Below are 19,707 nucleotides of genomic sequence, written 5' to 3'. Positions count from 1 at the left end.
TGGCAGATGTTGTTGATTCATTTGTTTGTACCTTGTGATGCATATTGAGTTGCTGTTTTGGATCTATTTGCAGGAGAAGCAAAAGCAGCTTTTGCATGAGGTGAGCTAACATTTGGCTAATAATACTAAAATAATGTTACAGTTGTGGTGGTAGATGGAGGAATTTCAAAGGAGAGTTGGGATTGAATCGAGTTGTTTGGACCGTGGACATGAAGGAGACATCGCGATGTAAATTAAGTTGAGAAAATGTGAGCTGAAGTGTTACGTGTCACCACATGGGGTGGTGGTGCAGTATTAATTAGATAGGGATCAAGGATAAATTCCCCCAGTATGTCATTGCTTCCTGTGACTTTCTCCTACGTTTTTGCATTTACAAGCCAGCCATGAAGGAGTTGTGTTTTTATAACAACCACAACGATAACAACAAGCAAGTAAAACCTGCCGAGCAGGCAGAAGCCCCGCCTTCCCGGGTTTCATGCGAGTAAGCCATGCCCAGAGATGGAAGAAGGGTGAGGTTCTCAGTTGTAGTTGAGAGAAGACCGTGGCTGGGATGGAGGATCTTGCTTTGCTCTCCTCTCGGCACAATAAAATGGCTGCGGGATTCTCGTGTTGTGCTTTGAATTGGCTCGCATACTGAGCAAGATGCTGGCCATCGACTCTTGGCTGGTTGTGAGAGACTGACCTCAAAGCCTCGTGTATGTCACCAAAGGGAGCGAAGGCATTCTGCAGAGAGCGTATCGGCAAGCGCGATCGACAAGGAAGCCACACGGCAGTCTCTGAGCCTTGGCGTTGAATACCGCTCACAAATTACCTCACGTACGTTTTTTTTTCCGCTGCGAGAGAGCAGCTCGGCACCATTTTTGGGCGCGTCTACCCATGCAGGACGAAGCTCCTCAATTCCAAAGTTCCATAAAGACCATATCTGGACCAAGCTCAGTGCCAGAATAAAGGGAGGATTTTTCTTTCATTTTGTTTTCCCCTTGTCTGTGTCCAAGTCTGTGTGTGGAGGCGCCTCAACTTCGCTTTTAGTTTACTTCACGTATTATGACTACATTTTAAATTATTACCCATGAAAATATTTATATTGTCATTAAATCCCCGTGTTTATTTTAAGTTGCTCTGTCCGTGTATTTATCATGGGGTTCGAGTATAAACCCCTTGTGCTGTGCATCTATCTGTGCTTCAATGTGCCTCCAACAAAAATAAGTAATTAAATATATTCTCGCATTTGGTCACACACCTAAATTGCTGCCTTGATGTGTTGGGGCACTACATCTGCTGCACCTCTGGTGATGCAACCAGCAGGCAGAATTTGGAATTCAATCCCAGCCCAATATGCATTCACCAGAGTTGGGGAGTTGAGTTGCAAAATTTTGCGACTTGCTTGCAATGTACATGCGACTTGAGGTTATAATGACTTGTTCGTCATGTTCGAAAAATAAATTGTTGAATAAACATTTAATTAAAACTCCGAAAGCAAATGGTAAATCGTTTTCAGTTGTCGGCATGCACGGTTCGGTCATTGACATATACTGCACATGTGCAGCGCACCAGAGCTCAAGGCCGCCGGGGTCTCGTACCGTTCTCCACAAACGTTAAAAGGTGTCCCCTCTCTCCAGATAGCACAGAGCACACACACCATGTCTAAGTGGCAAGCAGCAGTCTTCCCAACGGACACACAACTTCATTCAAACCATGTCATTGACATTTGTGTCAAATCTGAGAAACTTGGGCCCGTGCACGTCCTGACTCGATAGAATAATTTTGTGATTTAAATATCATTTAACTCGGATTGTTTAAACTTCTTTAATAATTGGAAATGATATCACGTGAACAATTGAAGTTAATAAGTTGTACGTTTCATTTTTACCCTGTCCCACCCTCTTTCTGCTTCCACAGCATCCCGCACCTTCGTGATTTTCCATCTTACTTCTTGATTGTACATTTCATTTTAATGTACATCATAAATATACAAGTAAATTATTAAAATCTCCTTTCCCATTCCACAATGAATGCTTTCGCTGTACGTGTAAATTTAAACATAAGCTGAGGTTACTGACTCGTCTCGTGGACATATTGTTATGGACTCTGGGTTGGAGGTTCGCCATGAAGGGAAGGACTCTGGTCACTCCTCAATGCCCAGTCCTGAGGCCACCAGGCACAGATCACTCCACGCACCGGCAGGTTGCTAAGCAATCACGGACGCCGATTGACACTGCCAATCCGGGCAGGGTTACACTACCTTCTTGTGATATTTTACCTGTGGATGGCTGAACCAATTGTGGTCTCGTGCCCTCAGTGCACACCCGGATTACTGCTGAATGATACAGTGAGTGTGCGCTGGCTAACGAGAGAATTTTATGGGGTAGAACTTCCCAGCTGAACTAATGTGTGGACCATGCTGGACCAATGAAGAAAAAGATGAAACGGGCTGGGTTCAAATCTAAGCAATTTATAAGCAATGGCATGGAAAAGTATGTGGCACAATTTTAAAAAGGGCTTTATTCAGCGATTATGTACAGCTGGGAAATCAAAGATTCATGAGGTGTGGCAAAATAAATGCAATTATTTACAAAAAGAAGACACAGAGCAGAGCTAAACCGATATAAAACTTCTACAGTCTTAACTTGAATTGCACATTACAGGTGCCAGGAAACGCACCTGAGGAAGCGAGAGAGTTCAGAAAGGAGAAGCAATTGACGCATAAGCGACGTCTTGGTACCTGGCACGGTCAACGGACCTACGAAAACCAATAGCTTCAGAGGGGGGAGAAGGGAAGAAAACTGGGGTGTCTATGGTGCGTGAGTGGGAGGTGCAAATGTGATGCAGAAGAGGAAGTGAGGAGTGCAAATCAGTCATGCTCTTTTAGTTTCTCTGTCTACAGTAGACAAGACAATAGATTGGAGAGATAGGTGTGTAAGAGTCTGTAATTAATGATTAATGAGTGTTGCATTGATTAATGAGTGTTGCAGCAATAGCCGAGCACCGATGACTCGGTACTGCTCGCTTAGCTCGGTCTCCGTGCCCTATTAGCCTAGTGTTGGCTTAGTGGTTAGGGTGGCGGCTTGGGATCCTAGGGTCCTGAGTTCAAGCCCCGTTGGGCCGCTGAATTAATACACCAGGAGGTTGACTCAGCCTGTCATCCTTCCGAGGTCAGCAAAATGAGTACCATTGCACTGCTGAGGGGGACACTGCATCAGCGGCATAGCCGCGTCCCAACCAATGATGCAACCAGCAGCCACAGGCTGCACTCGATAGAGAGAGGTGCCCTATTGGCTCACAATGGTGAGGTGAGGCTCTGGTTCGGTGAGTCTGGCGTTCAGCTCGGAGAGTCTCTCTGAATCGCTATCTGCTGCTAATTTTATAGAGCCCGGGCGAAGGAGGAGCCAAAACCGGATCAAAAGACCCTGTAGGCGTTTCCGCGAAGGAGCCCCACCCTGCCAGACTCTGGAGCTAAAAACGGCCTTGGTTGCTTCTCGGCTCAGCCACGCAATGGAGCTCCATGATTTCTATGAAGTGCGGGTTTTCGGGAGCACTCTCCATCCATGAATGTGCACTGGGCTCCATTCTGGCGTTGTTATATAGCTGAGCACCCATGCTACCCAGACGTCTCCGAATGAGTCCCACCGCCCACTTGTGCTTTGAGCTACATGCCAAAGTGTTCTGACTTGCAGGCACCCGCAATGTCCCCCATTCCCCGAGATCTCAACAGACTTTGAGCGTCCAGGCAGCTAATGGTAGTCGCGGAGGTTGTAGTGAGGTGGGGGAAGTACTGTGGTGTAAAGACTTTGAAGCTATTGTGGCGTTCGTGGTGAAGAGTTTTGGCATAGGTTAATGTGGGGATTTTAAGAGGTGTAGTGATTATGGTGAGGGTTGTTGTATCATGAGGTGAGGTGTCTGTTGGTCAATGGTGCGCAGTTTGAACGGAGCAGCTGCAGCATATCTTCATGATGCTCTTTGGAAGCATCACTGTCTGGCCTGGGGTGTGCATGCATGCATGCATGATGGGATTCGTGTGTGAAATAAAGTAAAGTAAAATTGGTCAAAGAATAGCAAATGGAATTAAAGACGTAACTTAAAGCCCTAATGCAACGCATCTTTTCCCCATTTACCCACTAGACATAATGGAAGGGCTAACGAAACAAATACTCATGAAATAACTGTCTTGGGACTGCTCTATGTTGGGTGGCATTGCCTTGGGGGAGTGCTGGCTTTGCAGAACCACAACAATAGGATCAAGTAGATACATTCTGGATATGAGAAGGAAATTTAACATAAATTAATGTTTTCTGAGAACAAATCAAAAATGGTCCATGGTATGAAGATGACAAATAGTTGAATAGCTTTTCAGAACATGCATTTCAATAAATGAAGCCCTGTGTCTTAATTCCTTGGTAGCTGGAACTCCAAGCTCGGTTTAAAAGTAAACGTGGGTCTTTGCACAAGTTGAGTCAACGTTACTATGACTTGACACCTGATTTCAGACTTGAGATTTGGTTCAAGTGACTCGTTGACATCTCTGGCATTCACTTGCAACAGCATTGAACTTTCTTTTTAATTTTTTTTGTTTTTTGATGAATGAATCGATTTTGCTCTCTGAAAAGGCATGTGATGTGTCACCACTAAATTAATTCTCACTCCTGAGAATATTCTAACAAATTTGCATCACAGTTTAATGGAGTTGATATTTCGGTTATAAAGGGTGCTTGGGCAGAAAGGTCACTTCTGCTTTTGGGCAGGGTTTGAGTGGAAATTGATGGTTTGATTAATTGTTGGACTGCATAAATGGAGCATGGCCTAGTTCAGATATAGCAGTCATCATTGCTGGATTTATGCTTTTTTTTCCTTTTTTTTTCTTTCTTTCTTTTTTTCTTCCAAATTAATTTGGTTTTAATGGTTCAAGAGGTATTTATTGATTTGCCCTCACCTCCCACCTCCTTTTACCACTTTAATCACAACTTCTTTTTTTTGAAGAATTTTTGTAGTTTGTATAATTATTACGACTCGGCATGCCTACTTGTTGCCTCGCTGATGGGTTTAATCAAAAGACGGGATGTTGCATTTCACAAACATATTGCATTTCCATCTGATTGTCAATTTGGATATATAATGAAGGAGAACACGCAAAAACGATCATTAATAACATGGAATTCTTGTCGTGGTTGTTGTTACCTGTGCCACTGAAGGTGGATGGAGGTTATGTTTTTACCGTTGTCCATTTGTCTGTTTGTTGGGAGGATATTTCAAAAGGTTGTGGACGGATTCAGACGAAATTTCGTGGACAGGTTGGGTGTCTGCCAAGGACGAAATTATTCCATTTTGGTGAAGATCCAGATATGAGAAAAAAAAAAATTCTTTCATTCTTGAAGTGATTCTTCATAATTGAGAGATCGGGCCAAAAACTATGTTCAGCACAATATCTGAAGAAGTTGTGGATGAATTGGTTAGGTGACAAGAACAAGCCCATTTGATTTTGGTTCAAATCCGGATCCAGGTCTGACCTCTCAGTGGGATAGAAAATAAAATGTAAACTGTTCAGCCTGGTGGAGGTATGTGTTTTACCGATTTCTGTTCTAGGTGTGTGTGTGTGTGTGTGTGTGTGTGTGTGTGTGTGTGTGTGTGTGTGTGTGTGTGTGTGTGTGTGTGTGTGTGTGTGTGTGTGTGTGTGTGTGTGTGTGTGTGTGTGTGTGTGTGTGTGTGTGTGTGTGTGTGTGTTGTGCTTCTTCTTTGTCTTTTGAAAGGGGTCCTTCTGTTGTAGAATATAATAATAAATGTTACGGGGTTGTTGTTGTTTTGTTAATGTTACCTCGACCTTTTTCATGGAAGATTTCAAGGTTTCTTCAATGAAGCCCTAATATCTTGGAAATTATGGCTCCATAGGTGGGTATATCTTGAAGTCAATAAAACACATTTTATTTTTGAGAAATTTTACAGCAGCTGTAGCTTCATAACTACTTGAGATATCCTCACAAAAATTGCTGTGCTGCTTGCCAACTTTGTATTGATGGGAACAAACCTGCAAGTTTGAGATCTATGCACATCCATTACAGTAAATCCAACCTATAAGTGTATAATACAAATCGCAATGTTTGGCCAGAATTTTCAGTACCAGTCAGTCAAAGTCCTTTATTTCAATCATGACACATTAATGAGTTACTCAAATCTGTAGCATCTCGTAAGTTCGTTGTGATGTCAACTTCCCCTGCACTGGATTGTACTTGATTGTGATGAAGCTCAGTACCTCAATCACAAATGTCTCCATATTTTATCAGGTCAACTTTTGGTGAATATGGTACCCAAACTGTTTTGTTTGATTATATATCGAGCTCGCCTAAATCTAAGGGTACTGTAAGTCTGTACTCTTACTGCTGCTACTTTAATGGTTACTGTGATTAATCCCACCTCATCAGATCGGCTGTGCATCATGCCCATGGTTGGTAGCCTAAAGGTTTTGCATCTGGATGGCCAGCAATGATGCTAACCTCCCAATCTGGAGTACCAGGGACTTGGTCTGTGCTCCCTCTCCTATTCCCCTGCCAACCAAGACTAAGGGGCGTGGGCTGCCTGGTTATCCCCCGCCATGTGGCGGAAGGGGGATATTGTTTTTATCAGTTTCCTTCTCTTAGATCCACAGAACTCGGTGTCACAAGCTCACCATGTGCAATTTCTTTTGGGATTGTCTTGGATCGGTGAACTGGCCCTGCAATGTGGGAACAAGTGTCTGAGTAGAAGCTTTGTTTTGGCTTCATTTGGTGAACGGTGCGACTCCTCCATAGCCATTGAGCCCCTATTGATGATATAAAGATGGTGAATGTAATATTTTCTATGATTTTCAAAATTCCATATTTTGACATTATCAATTGCTAAAAAATTGTATTTATTGTTTTGAAACTTGCAGGAGAAGAGTGAGACCCATTGGCATTAGAGTGGCCTACTGTAACGAGGGAGAAGAGGGATACTATATTGAAGGGGAACTTGTTGATCTGGGTCTGAAACTGCAGGTTTTAAATCGCAGGGAAAGTAGAAAGAGGCAGCTATTTCCAGAATTTAGTGGTGAAAGATGGAGAGATATTATTTATATTGTCCGAGTAGCAAAATGACACGAGTTACCCCTGCCACCGAAGGTGAAGGAGGTTATGTTTTCACCCCTTTCTGTCTGTTCCTTTGCTACTCGCAAAATCAAAGATTTTTCAAGTATATTGGTCAGTCAATTTTGTTATTCTGTCTGTGTGGTGGTTATCACACATTGTCTAATCCTCAGAGGTCGTCTTGGTTTCAAAAGCGTGTCTTTCATTCACATAAAAACTGAAAAGGAAAAATACAGCCGTTCAGTACATGGTGTTACTTGGTGTACAGTCTAATGCTTTACACAAAACCTACAATGATATGTTTTGCATACACACAATAAAATAATTTACCTCAAATTACTTGAAGAGTTTCAACAATACATTGAGTGAGATTGAGCTTATCTCTATCCTAGGGTCAGGTTTTAAAGAGAAAATGTTGATAATGGAGCCGATTTCTTCGTTTGGCAGGAAAAAAATGAAAGTGTAAGAATGCGATTATAGCGCCCCACAAACAGCCTAGGAAGTCACAACAGTACTTGCACAAACAACAGCGACAGTTTGTCTGTCTGTCTCAACCGCCTGCACGTCACAATTTTAAGCCGATCTTCACGAAACTTTACCGCCTGGTAGAGTTCGTCGTAAGCAAGAAACCTTTTTTTTAAGGTCAATATAGGCCAAAGGTCAACAATGTCAAATTTCTAAAATCCTCAGTTTTCATCCGATTGACTTTAACTTTGAAGAGGATTTATATATTTGGTCATTGAATTCAAGCACAAATTATTTTAAGGTCAAATTTGTTTGATGCATTTTGCAGGTATCGTGCTCTGCACGATATCCATCTTGTTTGGTTGTGTGCAGGATATTTCAAAAAGTTGTCCGTGGATTCGGAAGGAATTCTGATGGAAAATAGTACGATATAGTACTACATAACATGATATTTCAAAAATGTATTGGGCCCGATATATGTTGTTGATCAGGAATTGCGTGGGGCAGGTATGCGCTCCACAGAGTGCCCTTCTAGTTATTATTATTTAATTTTTTATTTTTTGTTTCTGCACCAATTGAAATCCATGACTGTGCTGTAACCTTGATGCCTCTGGTTAGGTGACCATGCTGGAAAAAAAGCTTGCAAAGCAGTATCAGCAGGTCCTTGCACCTGACTTGCTGGTCGACATCGACTGCCGAGATTCATTTGAGGAAGATCGTTTATTACAATTCAATGCAAAAAGTTTGGAGGAACTGACTGAGGTGGGTAGTTTTTATTGTTAGAACTGCAGCTCTTCTTTATTTCTTTTTGTTCAATTAATTTAGCAGTTCAAATTTTTAAGGTATAATTGTATTGTCCCACATTATTTATGCTTCGTTTTAAATAGTCTTGAATACCTTTTGTGGCTTAACCTCAATTCCGTTTATTTTGTTCATCACTAATATGCATAACCTGTGTTGTACCCTTTCATTTTATTTTATCTATCTAATATTCATAACCCATTTTCAACTTTGTAATCAATTTTTTTAATATATATTTTATTTAATTTGTCTGAACCTCACAGATATCTTCTTGTGTGCTTTAACAGCTCCAAGCCTCCATGTGCAGAGACGAAGAACATGAGGGACAGCCCTTGTCCTCAAGCAGACCGGTAATTTGGTGATAATTAATGGGAGCATGGATGTGAAAGCTGTGCAGTGCACTTGGTATACTTGAATGAGTACGTATTCCATGAATTTTTTTTCATGGTCTTTATCTGTACTTGTATAATTGGACTGGCACATGGAGATGGCAGACCCTTATTTTCTTCGTCTACACTTTATAATTATTTTTGCTGTCGATTTGTTATTCGTGCAATGCGCGATGCTCATTACCAGGCAGTTGGCGGCTTGATGGGATGGCTACTCTCAATTTTGAGCCGCCTACTCCGATTCTGGTAATTAATAGTTAAAATGCGAATGCATACAAGTTTGTTTGTTTTTTTTTGTTTTTTTCTTGACCTCACTTTATAGTCCGTGAAATGCATGATATAGTTGAGAGAAAAGCAATCTCTTTTTTTCCGCTTCTTGTGACCAGAATTATTCACCTGATAAACACCTTGCCATGTCGTCCATGCCCAAGTGTGCCTCCAAACTTCTTTGCTCGAGTTTTACGCCTGTGCAGCCAAAGACCAGAGGCCTTATGCTTTGGGGTTATCAATCTGTGCATCTGTTATCGGTGTTTAGTTATCCTGATAACCTGTGAACTAGTGAAGTGATTTCAACCAAGCTTGGCACAATAATAGACTGTAATATGAAGATGTACTCATTCAATATTGGGTTCAAAAGGCTAGAGTTCTTATGTCATGTGACCTTCAATTGAAAATTGTTGTTTCTGCAATAACTTGTGAACCACACAAGGTATTCCAACCAAACATGACACAAGTATAGCCTCAATACAGAGATGAATTCTTAAATTTTGGGCTCATTAGGTCAAAGGTCATGTGCCCTTTGAAAATCATTTTGCAGATTATATCTCGAGTCAGAAATATCTGATATATATCTGATATATATATATATATATATATATATATATATATGTATATATATATATATATATATATATATATATATATATATATATATATATATATATATATATATATATATGTATATATATATATATATATATATATATATATATATACAGTGGGGAGAACAAGTATTTGATACACGCCGATTTTGCAGGTTTTCCCACTTACAAAGCACGTAGAGGTCTGTAGTTTTCATCATAGGTACACTTCAACTGTGAAAGACGGACTCTTAAACAAAAATCCTGAAAATCACATTGTATGATTCTTAAATAATTAATTTGCATTTTATTGCATGAAATAAGTATTTGATACATCAGAAAAACAGAACTTAATATTTGGTACAGAAACCTTTGTTTGCAATTACAGAGATCAGACGTTTCCTGTAGTTCTTAACCAGGTTTGCACAGACTGCAGCAGGGATTTTGGCCCACTCTTCCATACAGATCTTCTCCAGATCCTTCAGGTTTCGGGGCTGTTGCTGGGCAACACAGACTTTCAGCTCCCTCCAAAGATTTTCCATTGGGTTCAGGTCTGGAGACTGGCTCGGCCACTTCAGGACCTTGAGATGCTTCTTACGGAGCCACTACTTAGTTGCCCTGGCTGTGTGTTTCGAGTCATTGTCATGCTGGAAGACCCAGCCACGCCCCATCTTCAATGCTCTTGTTGAGGGAAGGAGGTTGTTGGCCAAGATCTCGCGATACATGGCCCCATCCATCCTTCCCTCAATACGGTGCAGTCGGCCTGTCCCCTTTGCAGAAAAGCATCCCCAAAGAATGACGTTTCTACCACCATGCTTCACGGTTGGGATGGTGTTCTTGGGGTTGTACTCATCCTTCTTCTTCCTCCAAACACGGCGAGTGGAGTTTAAACCAAAAAGCTCTATTTTGGTCTCATCAGACCACATGACCTTCTCCCATTCCTCCTCTGGATCATCCAGATGGTCATTGGCAAACTTCAGATGGGCCTGGACATGCGCTGGCTTGAGCAGAGGGACCTTGCGTGCGCTGCAGGATTTTAATCCATGATGGCGTAGTGTGTTACTTCTGGTTTTCTTTGATACTGTGGTCCCAGCTCTCTTCAGGTCATTGACCAGGTCCTGCCATGTAGTTCTGGGCTGATCCCTCACCTCTCATGATCATTGAGGCTCCACGAGGTGAGATCTTGCATGGAGCCCCAGACCCAGGGAGATTGACTGTTATCTTGAACTTCTTCCATTTTCTAATAATTGCACCAACAGTTGTTGCCTTCTCACGAAGCTGCTTGCCTATTGTCCTGTAGCCCATCCCAGCCTTGTGCAAGTCTACAATTTTGTCCCTGATGTCCTTTGACAGCTCTCTGGTCTTGCCCATTTTGGAGATGGTTGGAGTCTGATTGAGTGCGGACAGCTGTCTTTTATGTAGATAACGAGTTCAAACTGGTGCAGTTAATGCAGGTAATGAGTGGAGAATGGGAGGGCTTCTTAAAGACAAAATTAACAGGTCTGTGAGAGCCGGAATTCTTACTGGTTGGTCGGTGATCAAATACTTTTGTCATGCAATAAAATGAAAATTAATTATTTAAAAATCATACAATGTGATTTTCAGAATTTTTGTTTTAGATTCCGTCTTTCACAGTTGAAGTGTACCGATGATAAAAATTACAGACCTCTACGTGCTTTGTAAGTGGGAAAACCTGCAAAATCGGCAGTGTATCAAATACTTGTTCTCCCCACTGTATATATATATATATATATATATATGTGTATATATATATATATATATATATATATATATATATATATATATATATATATATATATATATATATATATATATATATATATATATATATATATATATATATATATGTGTATATATATATATATATATATATATGTATATATATATATATATATATATATCTCTCTCTCTCTCCTCTCTCTCTCTCTCTCTCTCTCTCTCTCTCTCTCTCTCTCTCTCTTCCTCTCTCTCTCTACCTCTCTCTCTCTCCCTCTCTCTCTCTACCTCTCTCTCTCTACCTCTCTCTCTCTACCTCTCTCTCTCTCTCTCTCTACCTCTCTCTCTACCTCTCTCTCTACCTCTCTCTCTACCTCTCTCTCTACCTCTCTCTCTACCTCTCTCTCTACCTCTCTCTCTACCTCTCTCTACCTCTCTCTCTACCTCTCTCTCTACCTCTCTCTCTACCTCTCTCTCTCTCTACCTCTCTCTCTACCTCTCTCTCTACCTCTCTCTCTACCTCTCTCTCTCTCTCTCTCTCTCTCTCTCTCTCTCTCTCTCTCTCTCTCTCTCTCTCTCTCTCTCTCTCTCTCTCTCTCTCTCTCTACCTTTCATTGGGTTTACATCTATGGCAGGCGGAGACACCTTCATGTCTTATTATATTTTCTTGTTTTAAACCTTGTTAAAAATGTTGGCAGTAAGTTTTATTTAAGAAGCGTGTATGTGTTTCAGCGCCCGGGTGTCGGCGACGAGCATGACCGCTAGATGGAGCAGTAGAGTCGACTCCACCGATCACCCGGAATTTATAGGTCGTCACCCCGGATAACTCTGGAGCCGACGGGTCCTTTATCGGACAGTCGTCGCCAATATTTTGATGGCGTGAGGTAGGGTCCAATTTACCGAAGTACTCACGCCATCCAACTACCGGGGAAACCACGCCCTCGGCCGACTTTGTCCGAATCGAGTCGCTATAACTGACTCGGATCCGGCGTAACCGCGCAGAATTACCAAAGCCGCGCTGGACCAAATGAACAATTTACCGGCCCGAACAGCCTTACTAATTCTCAACACACACCAGGCCAAACCAATGAAGAAAACACAAAAACGAGCTGATACATTCAACAATAGGATATTTATTTACAATAGGTGGGGAAGGAACACATAAAGGGCAGAGTTAAACCGACTATAAGAAATGAAATGCAAATAATGTACAAGGCACTTAACAGTTGCTACTTAAAGACGGGCCCACACACAGACACACACACACACACACACACACACACACACACACACACACACACACACACACACACACACACACACACACACACACACACACACACACACACACGGACCCCAATGGTCTTTATTGAAGGCCTCAAGCTCGAGGACAGGGTGCTGGAGACCAGAGCCTGTGCTTGCACCTGTCCACCTCGTGTGGACTTCGGCGATCCGGCTCGGTGGGACTCAAACCCGCAACACGATGCCGCTCCAAGCACCAGGGACGGAGGAAAAGCGTCGGACGCCAGGTGGACGAGACGAGAGATTACCCGAGCACTGCCAAGCCGACGAGACCAGACGAGTCGATCTCCGGCACCTCGAACCCGATCGCCCAACCCTAACGCACTTTCCAAGGCCTGGTGTTTCCTATATTGCATTTCTCCTGCGGGCTGGGGTGTCGTGGGGAGGATCGCCGTCTGAGACGTCTCGCCTCCCATTGGTCTGGGGTTCGTCAGAAAGTCGATGTCTGAGACGTCTCACGCCTCCCATTGGTCGAGGGTTCGTGAGAAAGTCGATATCTGAGACGTCTCACGCCTCCCATTGGTTGAGAGGCTGTGAGAAAGTTCGCCGCCTGAGACGTCTCGCCTCCCATTGGTCCGGGGTTCGTGGGAAGGTCGATGTCTGAGACGTCTCGCCTCTCATTGGTCGCGGGGAACATTCCATCTCTCTGGGGCGGAGTCGGAGCTCTGGTGACCGAGGAAACTCCGCCCACGTACGTGGTCGAACGCACGTAGACAATGGCGTCGGTGTGAGGAGTGAGGTGAAGGCGTGTTGTTGTTATAAGGGGTGTAAAAATCCTAACTATTAAAATTACGCACAGCGCACGTACATTTAATTCCCATTAGACAAGGGAAAATGGAGCTATCTATCCACATTTACTTATCGATATCACTGAGCTATTGGACCTGTATGTTGAGTACAATAAACTTCCAAATTCGTAACACTACCCCCTCCCCTTTTTACAGACTCGTCCCGAGTCATCAAATTTGCACGTGACCAGCATGTGTAAGTTTCCCCTAGTACATTTTACCTACGGATCCCTGAGTGCGACATTTTTTTCATACATGTCCCAAAAATAAATAACCTAGTACGCTGCGTAGCTAAACGAACAGACTCACACGGACAACTTAAATAAAATTGCCGGTGCTAACACAAACAACAGGTGGGTTTTTTAATTATTTACAATCCTTACTTATCTATTTACACTAACCATGGCCCAGGACCTGTGATCTGTGGGGAAAAAGGCACAATAATGTCAACAGTTTGTGTGTGGGTGAGTGGAGCAGTAGAGGTCAGTTGTCCTCGGGGCCTGCTCAAAAGGTCCCCCTTGAGTATTCCAGCAGTGAACCTTCTTCTTTTCTTTCTTTCCCTACCCCAGCTGCTGGAGGCAACTCACCCTAACACGGCATGCCATGTGCTGTCCCACAGGCCATTTGAACAGGTAGCCAGGCTGCCCAGTGCAGTCTCTGGCTCAAGGAAATGAATGAATGAATGGATGGAGATGCAAAAACAAATGAACGCATGGGCTGCACAATGCAGTGTCGTTGCCTGCAGGGCAGTCCTTGAAAAACACTGGGTGATCCTGGTGCACATGGTGAAGCTGACACAGGGGCAACGCAAACAAGGGTAGCAGGCATGGGGTTATGGCAGAGGCAGGCAGATGAAGGCATGGCAAGGCAGATGCGGAACAGCAAGTACAGCACAACAGGCCAGCAGGTGAAGCTGGCCGGCCTCTGGTCTTGTTCCGTGTGGGTCTGGAGGGAGTGCGGTGGTGCCAGCCGCTCCGAACACAGGCTCGGACCTACCCTACTGTCTACCCCCAACCTATCACCTTTGCCTATCTCTGTCCATACCCACTCCCTTAACTTGCAACACAAAACAAATTTAGCCCCTTTCTATTTTTTATTTTTTTTTACAATTCCGTCTCCCTAACCCACTTTATTGTCTTTGTCCAGCTAACCTGTCCTGTCCATCCTAGCCGACTCTCAACCCTTCAAATCCCTTTGTGGAAGGAAATAAGGAGAGACTAGCATCCTGTATCGAGGCCCAACAAAGCCTCAGAATGGCCTCTTACAGAGTTCAGCAATCTAACCCCAGGTGGGTCCAGCGGCCTACTGAGAGCGAAGGGATGGATGGTGTGAAGGGGTACATCTCCTAACTATCCTAGCCTTTATTACACTCTAAACTACCCCGGGGCTTTCCAAAACGCCTGTCAATTTAAACGATGGGTTCTAACAACCAGGATTCCCATCGCCTGTGTTAGTGTCCATTATAAATTTGGGCCTCGCCCTCCAATTTTCACTTGTGCCCTCGCACAATTTCATGGCTGGGCAGCGTGGCTCACGTGGCAGGGATTCCCCCTTTGCCGAATCTCCAACTCGGCACCCCTGGGCCCTGAGGATCTCTCCGAGCCGACCTGCTCCCTATGAACAAGGGGGTTGCCCTTCCTGGCATTGCCCCCCTTCCATGCCCATGTGGCATCTTTGGTGCTCCGGGTCCCGATCCGCGGGTCGCCCATGCCCAGTGCACTATCCCGGTCCCTTGGACCCTTGGCCTACTCTGGCCGACTACTCCGGTGCCCGGGGTGCCCACAACTCGGTACTCACCTTCCCAAGCCACGCTCCCAGCCAGTCAATTTTACTCTTGCACCCCTCCAAATGGGTATCGTGCCTTCATTCGACACCAACAACAAACCAAACTCCTTTTGGTAAATTTAACTAACCCACTAACTAACATTAAACTGACCCCTGGATTACTTGGGTGGGACTCACTCCTCCCCCCACTCATTCATTCGCACCATGCATACCACATTCACTCCACTCACACACTTGGGCCCGCTGTCCCACATTCACTCATTACACACTTTTCATTTTTCAATCCACTCAACACTGACATTCTCCTAACTAAATTCCCCGAACTAATTTGTGCTCCCTAGTCATCTCTTAAACTAATGCACGTTCCATTTAATCTACGTAGCTAAGCTACGTCCCCACTACACATTCCATGTCTGTCCGTGTCTCCCAGAAAAACCAAAAATCCGTTCTCTAAATCTATCCTAAAATCCCTCAAACTAACCCATTCCACGGGATCCATGAGGAAGAACTCATGTCCCCATGAAGCCGGTCTATGTAACGCTAACCCTTCCCACTAACTAGTGCTTCCTTTGACCAATCCACTGGGCTGTGTACTTAGAGCGAGACTCTTTTCTTTTTTTTTTCTGCAGCGCCATTGTGGCGGTTTACGGCACGCCCATTCATCCCTTCCATCGGGCGATACATGCACCCTTGTCGTCGCCCTGCACATCCCAAACAGCGCTCACTTTAACGGGATTCTCCACGCGGGAAGATGTGCGCTGCTTCCCCGGCATTCGTGCCATGAGATTCCCGCCGATGACGTCACTCGCGCGCCGAACCTGCGCGGTTTTCCGTGCAGGCTGGCACGCGCTTATCGTCCGGGAAACCCGCTCCGCACGTTCCGCGAACATAACACGCGTCATGCAGCACGTGATGCCCCGGACACGCGCCCACGTGGGAACCCCCGTGTTCCAAATTCCATCAACACTCGCCTACATTTTAGCCGTCCACGCGACGGTCTTTTCCGAAACGTGGGACATTCCCGTGCCGGATTCCCTGCACGAAGACGCGAGCGCGCAAGAGCCGTTCGCTAAATTCCGAACGGGCCCCGTACGCAACGTCCCGTGAAACCGGCGCGGTTGCCGAAATAACCCTTTGTGGCCCTCCAGGCTCGCCATTCGTGTCTCCCGTCTGGATCCGTCTGCGTTTCACGCACGCGATGACACTCGCACTATACTCACCTTTCGACACACTCTGAACCACACACACCGGGACAATCACATCGGGGATTCGTGCTACCACAAGCAATCCCGGGGCCTTCATACCCCCCAAGCTGCGCGTGTACCCGTTAACAGCACTCATCCGCTCCACCTCGTTCGGCTCAACCGGACCAACCTCGTCGCGATCTGCTTCAAGGGAGCCTATTTCCTCCCTCCTTTCCTGCTGCTCGCACTGGGTCACGATACATTCCCCATTCTCAACCCAATTCTCCCCTCTTAACTCTACCTGTGTGTGCTCCTCAATTTCATTTAATTTGTCCCCCTCTATTGATTTCTCCCTCTCCGTCACCACATTTATTAACTCCGTTTCTTCCTGGCTCTTCGTCTCTGTTAATTCCTGTGTGTCTGTCTCCTCGTTTAATTTCCCCGTCACTTCGTGTTCATTAATTTCCGTCTCCCCAATTACAGTGACGGCGTCTCTCGTCACCCCGTCCTCACCCGTATCCATTGCAGGACCGACACAATTTGCACTCCCTCCTGTCGGTTCGGTCGTTCTGCCACGTGGTGCCGCCATGATGTCTCTATGCCTGTCCTCATAGCCTTTTGCCCTACCTGGAGGTTCAATCCCATGCTCTGCATTTCACCCCATTGGGTTTGCATATCGCCCATTAGCGTTTGCATATCGCCCCTCATGTCATCCATTTTTCAATTTGTTGCTTGTAAATCACCCCTTAGTGCCTGCGCATTCTCATCCATATCACCCCGCAGTGCCTGCATATTCGCATCCATATACTGCATCAATCGTCCCATCATTTCCATCATCCGATCCGTAGGCGAAATCGCATGTGGGGGGCGCTCGTCCGCCGCGCCCATTGCAACCTCTGGGTTTGGTTGCGGGGAAAGTTCCTGCATGGGGGTGGTGTCCTGGGCCATGGGTTCATCTAACACTACACTACCACTACCCACCTGCCTCAGCTCATCTTGGTTCAACATGTTGCGTGCTGGGAATATATTTAAAAACGCTCGCAAATTGGGGAAAAAGGGGGGGGGGGGTTCGCTCCCTACACCCGTGATCCGAATCCGTGAATTTTGTTGAGACGGAGGGGTTCAAATCCCACACCTGACACCAATGTTACGGGGCCGGGTGTCGGCGACGAGCACGACCGCCAGGTGGAGCAGTAGAGTCGGCTCCACCGATCACCCAAAATTTATAGGTCGTCACCCCGGATAACTCCGGAGCCGACGGGTCCCTTATCGGACCATGGTCGCCAATATTTTGACGGCGTGAGGTAGGGTCCACTTGTCGAACTCCAATTTACCTAAGTACTCACGCTGTCCAACTACCGGGGAAACCACACCCTCGGCCGACTTTGTCCGAATCGTGTCACTATCACCGACTCGGATCCGGCGTAACCGAGAGGAATTGCCAAAGCCGCGCCGGACCAAATGAACAATTTACCGACCCGAATGGCCTTACTAATTCTCAACACGCACCAGGCCAAACCAATGAAGAAAACACAAGAAAGAGCTGATACATTCAACAATAGGATATTTATTTACAATAGGTGGGGAAGGAACACATAAAGGGCAGAGTTAAACCGACTATAAGAAATGAAATGCAAATAATGTACAAGGCACTTAACAGTTGCTACTTAAAGACTGGCCCACACACAGACACACACAGAAAAGGACCCCAATGGTCTTTATTGAAGGCCTCCAGCTCGAGGACAGGAAGCTGGAGACCAGAGCCTGCGCTTGGACCTGTCCACCTCGTGTGGTCTTCGGTGATCTGGCGCGGCGGGACTTCAACCTGCAACACGACGCCGCTCCAAGCACCAGGGACGGAGGTAAAGTGTCGGACGCCAGGTGGACGAGACGAGAGATCACCCGAGCACTGCCAAGCCGACCAGACCAGACGAGTCGATCTCCGGCACCTCAAACCCGATCGCCCAACCCTAACGCACTTTCCAAGGCCCTGGCGTTTCTTATATTGCATTTCTCCTGCGGGCTGGGGTGTCGTGGGGATGATCGCCGTCCTAGACGCCTCACCTCCCATTGGTCCGGGGTTCGTGAGAAAGTCTATGTCTGAGACATCTCACGCCTCCCATTGGTCGAGGTTTCGTGAGAAAGTCTATGTCTGAGACGTCTCACGCCTCCCATTGGTCGAGAGGTTGTGGGAAAGTTCGCCGTCTGAGACGTCTCGCCTCCCATTGATCCGGGGTTCGTGGGAAGGTCGATGTCTGAGGCGTCTCGCCTCTCATTGGTCGCAGGGAACATTCCATCTCTCTGGGGCGGAGTCGGAGCTCTGGTGGCCGAGGAAACTCCGCCTACGTACGTGGTCGAACTCACGTAGACAATGGCGTCTGTGTGAGGAAGCGAGGTGAAGGCGTGTTGTTTTAAGAGGTGTAAAAATCCTAACTATTAAAATAACGCACAGCGCACGTACATTTAATTCCCATTGGACAAGGAAAAAGGGAGCAATATATCCATATTTACTTATTGATATAACTGAGCTATCGGACCTGTATGTTGAGTGCAGTAAACTTCCAAATTCACAACACATGAACAGTATTCTGTACAACAAACTTTTTATGATCACCTTTACTTTGCAAGATAACTCAAAGGGAAGTAAAATGTACATCAAACTCTCCGACCAAACTTGAAGGGTGACATCTACAAAATGATACAATTTATTTTTCCACTGACATTGATGTAGACCAAGACCAGGAGCATCAATCACTTGTCCTAAGTCATGTCATAATGGGTAATTAAAAGTTTGTTGTCCTGAATTTGTGCTGCTGATTCGTAATACTGTTGCGAATCTGGAAACCATGAGCACACAACAGCCAAGTCCTACAGATTCAGTTATTTCGGTAAGTACTGGTTTCTAGTCAGGGTCCCGTCCCTAGTCTAATGGGAATTAAATATTCGTACGCTGCGGAGTTAGTTTTATAGTTAGGATTTTTACATCCACAACGACCACAACAACAACACTGCTCGCGGCATTCTTCGCGCTCGCCGGCGAGCGAGTTCGTGCGTGGGCGGAGTTTAACTTGGGCATGGCGTCCCTCTTTGGCCAATTGGCAAGGAGCGGGCGTCTCACCCACCCCGTTTCCGACTCAACACCATCGCCATTACGCACGTGGTCAGAGGTGAGGAGGTAGGCGGAGCTACAAATGCCTCCGATCGGGACTCCACCCAGAAAGGTGGGAGTTTCCCCACCTACCGTGGGCCTGTCCAATGGGAGATGGCCAGGGAATCGCGCGATGGGTCCGACCAATCAGGAGGGGAGT

General features: G+C 45.4%; 1 protein-coding gene across 2 annotated transcripts in view; it reads left to right on the top strand.

The window, feature by feature from the left end:
• Positions 1-19,707, top strand: part of CENPK (centromere protein K) — a 67,268-nt gene that overhangs the window by 8,870 nt on the left and 38,691 nt on the right. For both annotated transcript variants that reach the window (XM_085851987.1, XM_085851986.1), the window contains exons 3-5: positions 74-100; positions 8,172-8,315; positions 8,642-8,704. In XM_085851987.1, coding sequence (XP_085708113.1) covers positions 74-100; positions 8,172-8,315; positions 8,642-8,704 — 234 coding nt within the window. The remainder of the gene's footprint in view (positions 1-73; positions 101-8,171; positions 8,316-8,641; positions 8,705-19,707) is intronic.

The sequence above is a fragment of the Eptatretus burgeri genome, chromosome 13, assembly GCF_056783735.1.
Source record: "Eptatretus burgeri isolate ZD-2024b chromosome 13, Ebu_testis_v1, whole genome shotgun sequence".
In the NCBI taxonomy this organism is placed as follows: Eukaryota; Metazoa; Chordata; class Myxini; order Myxiniformes; family Myxinidae; genus Eptatretus; species Eptatretus burgeri.
This window is presented reverse-complemented; position numbering and strand designations above follow the sequence as displayed.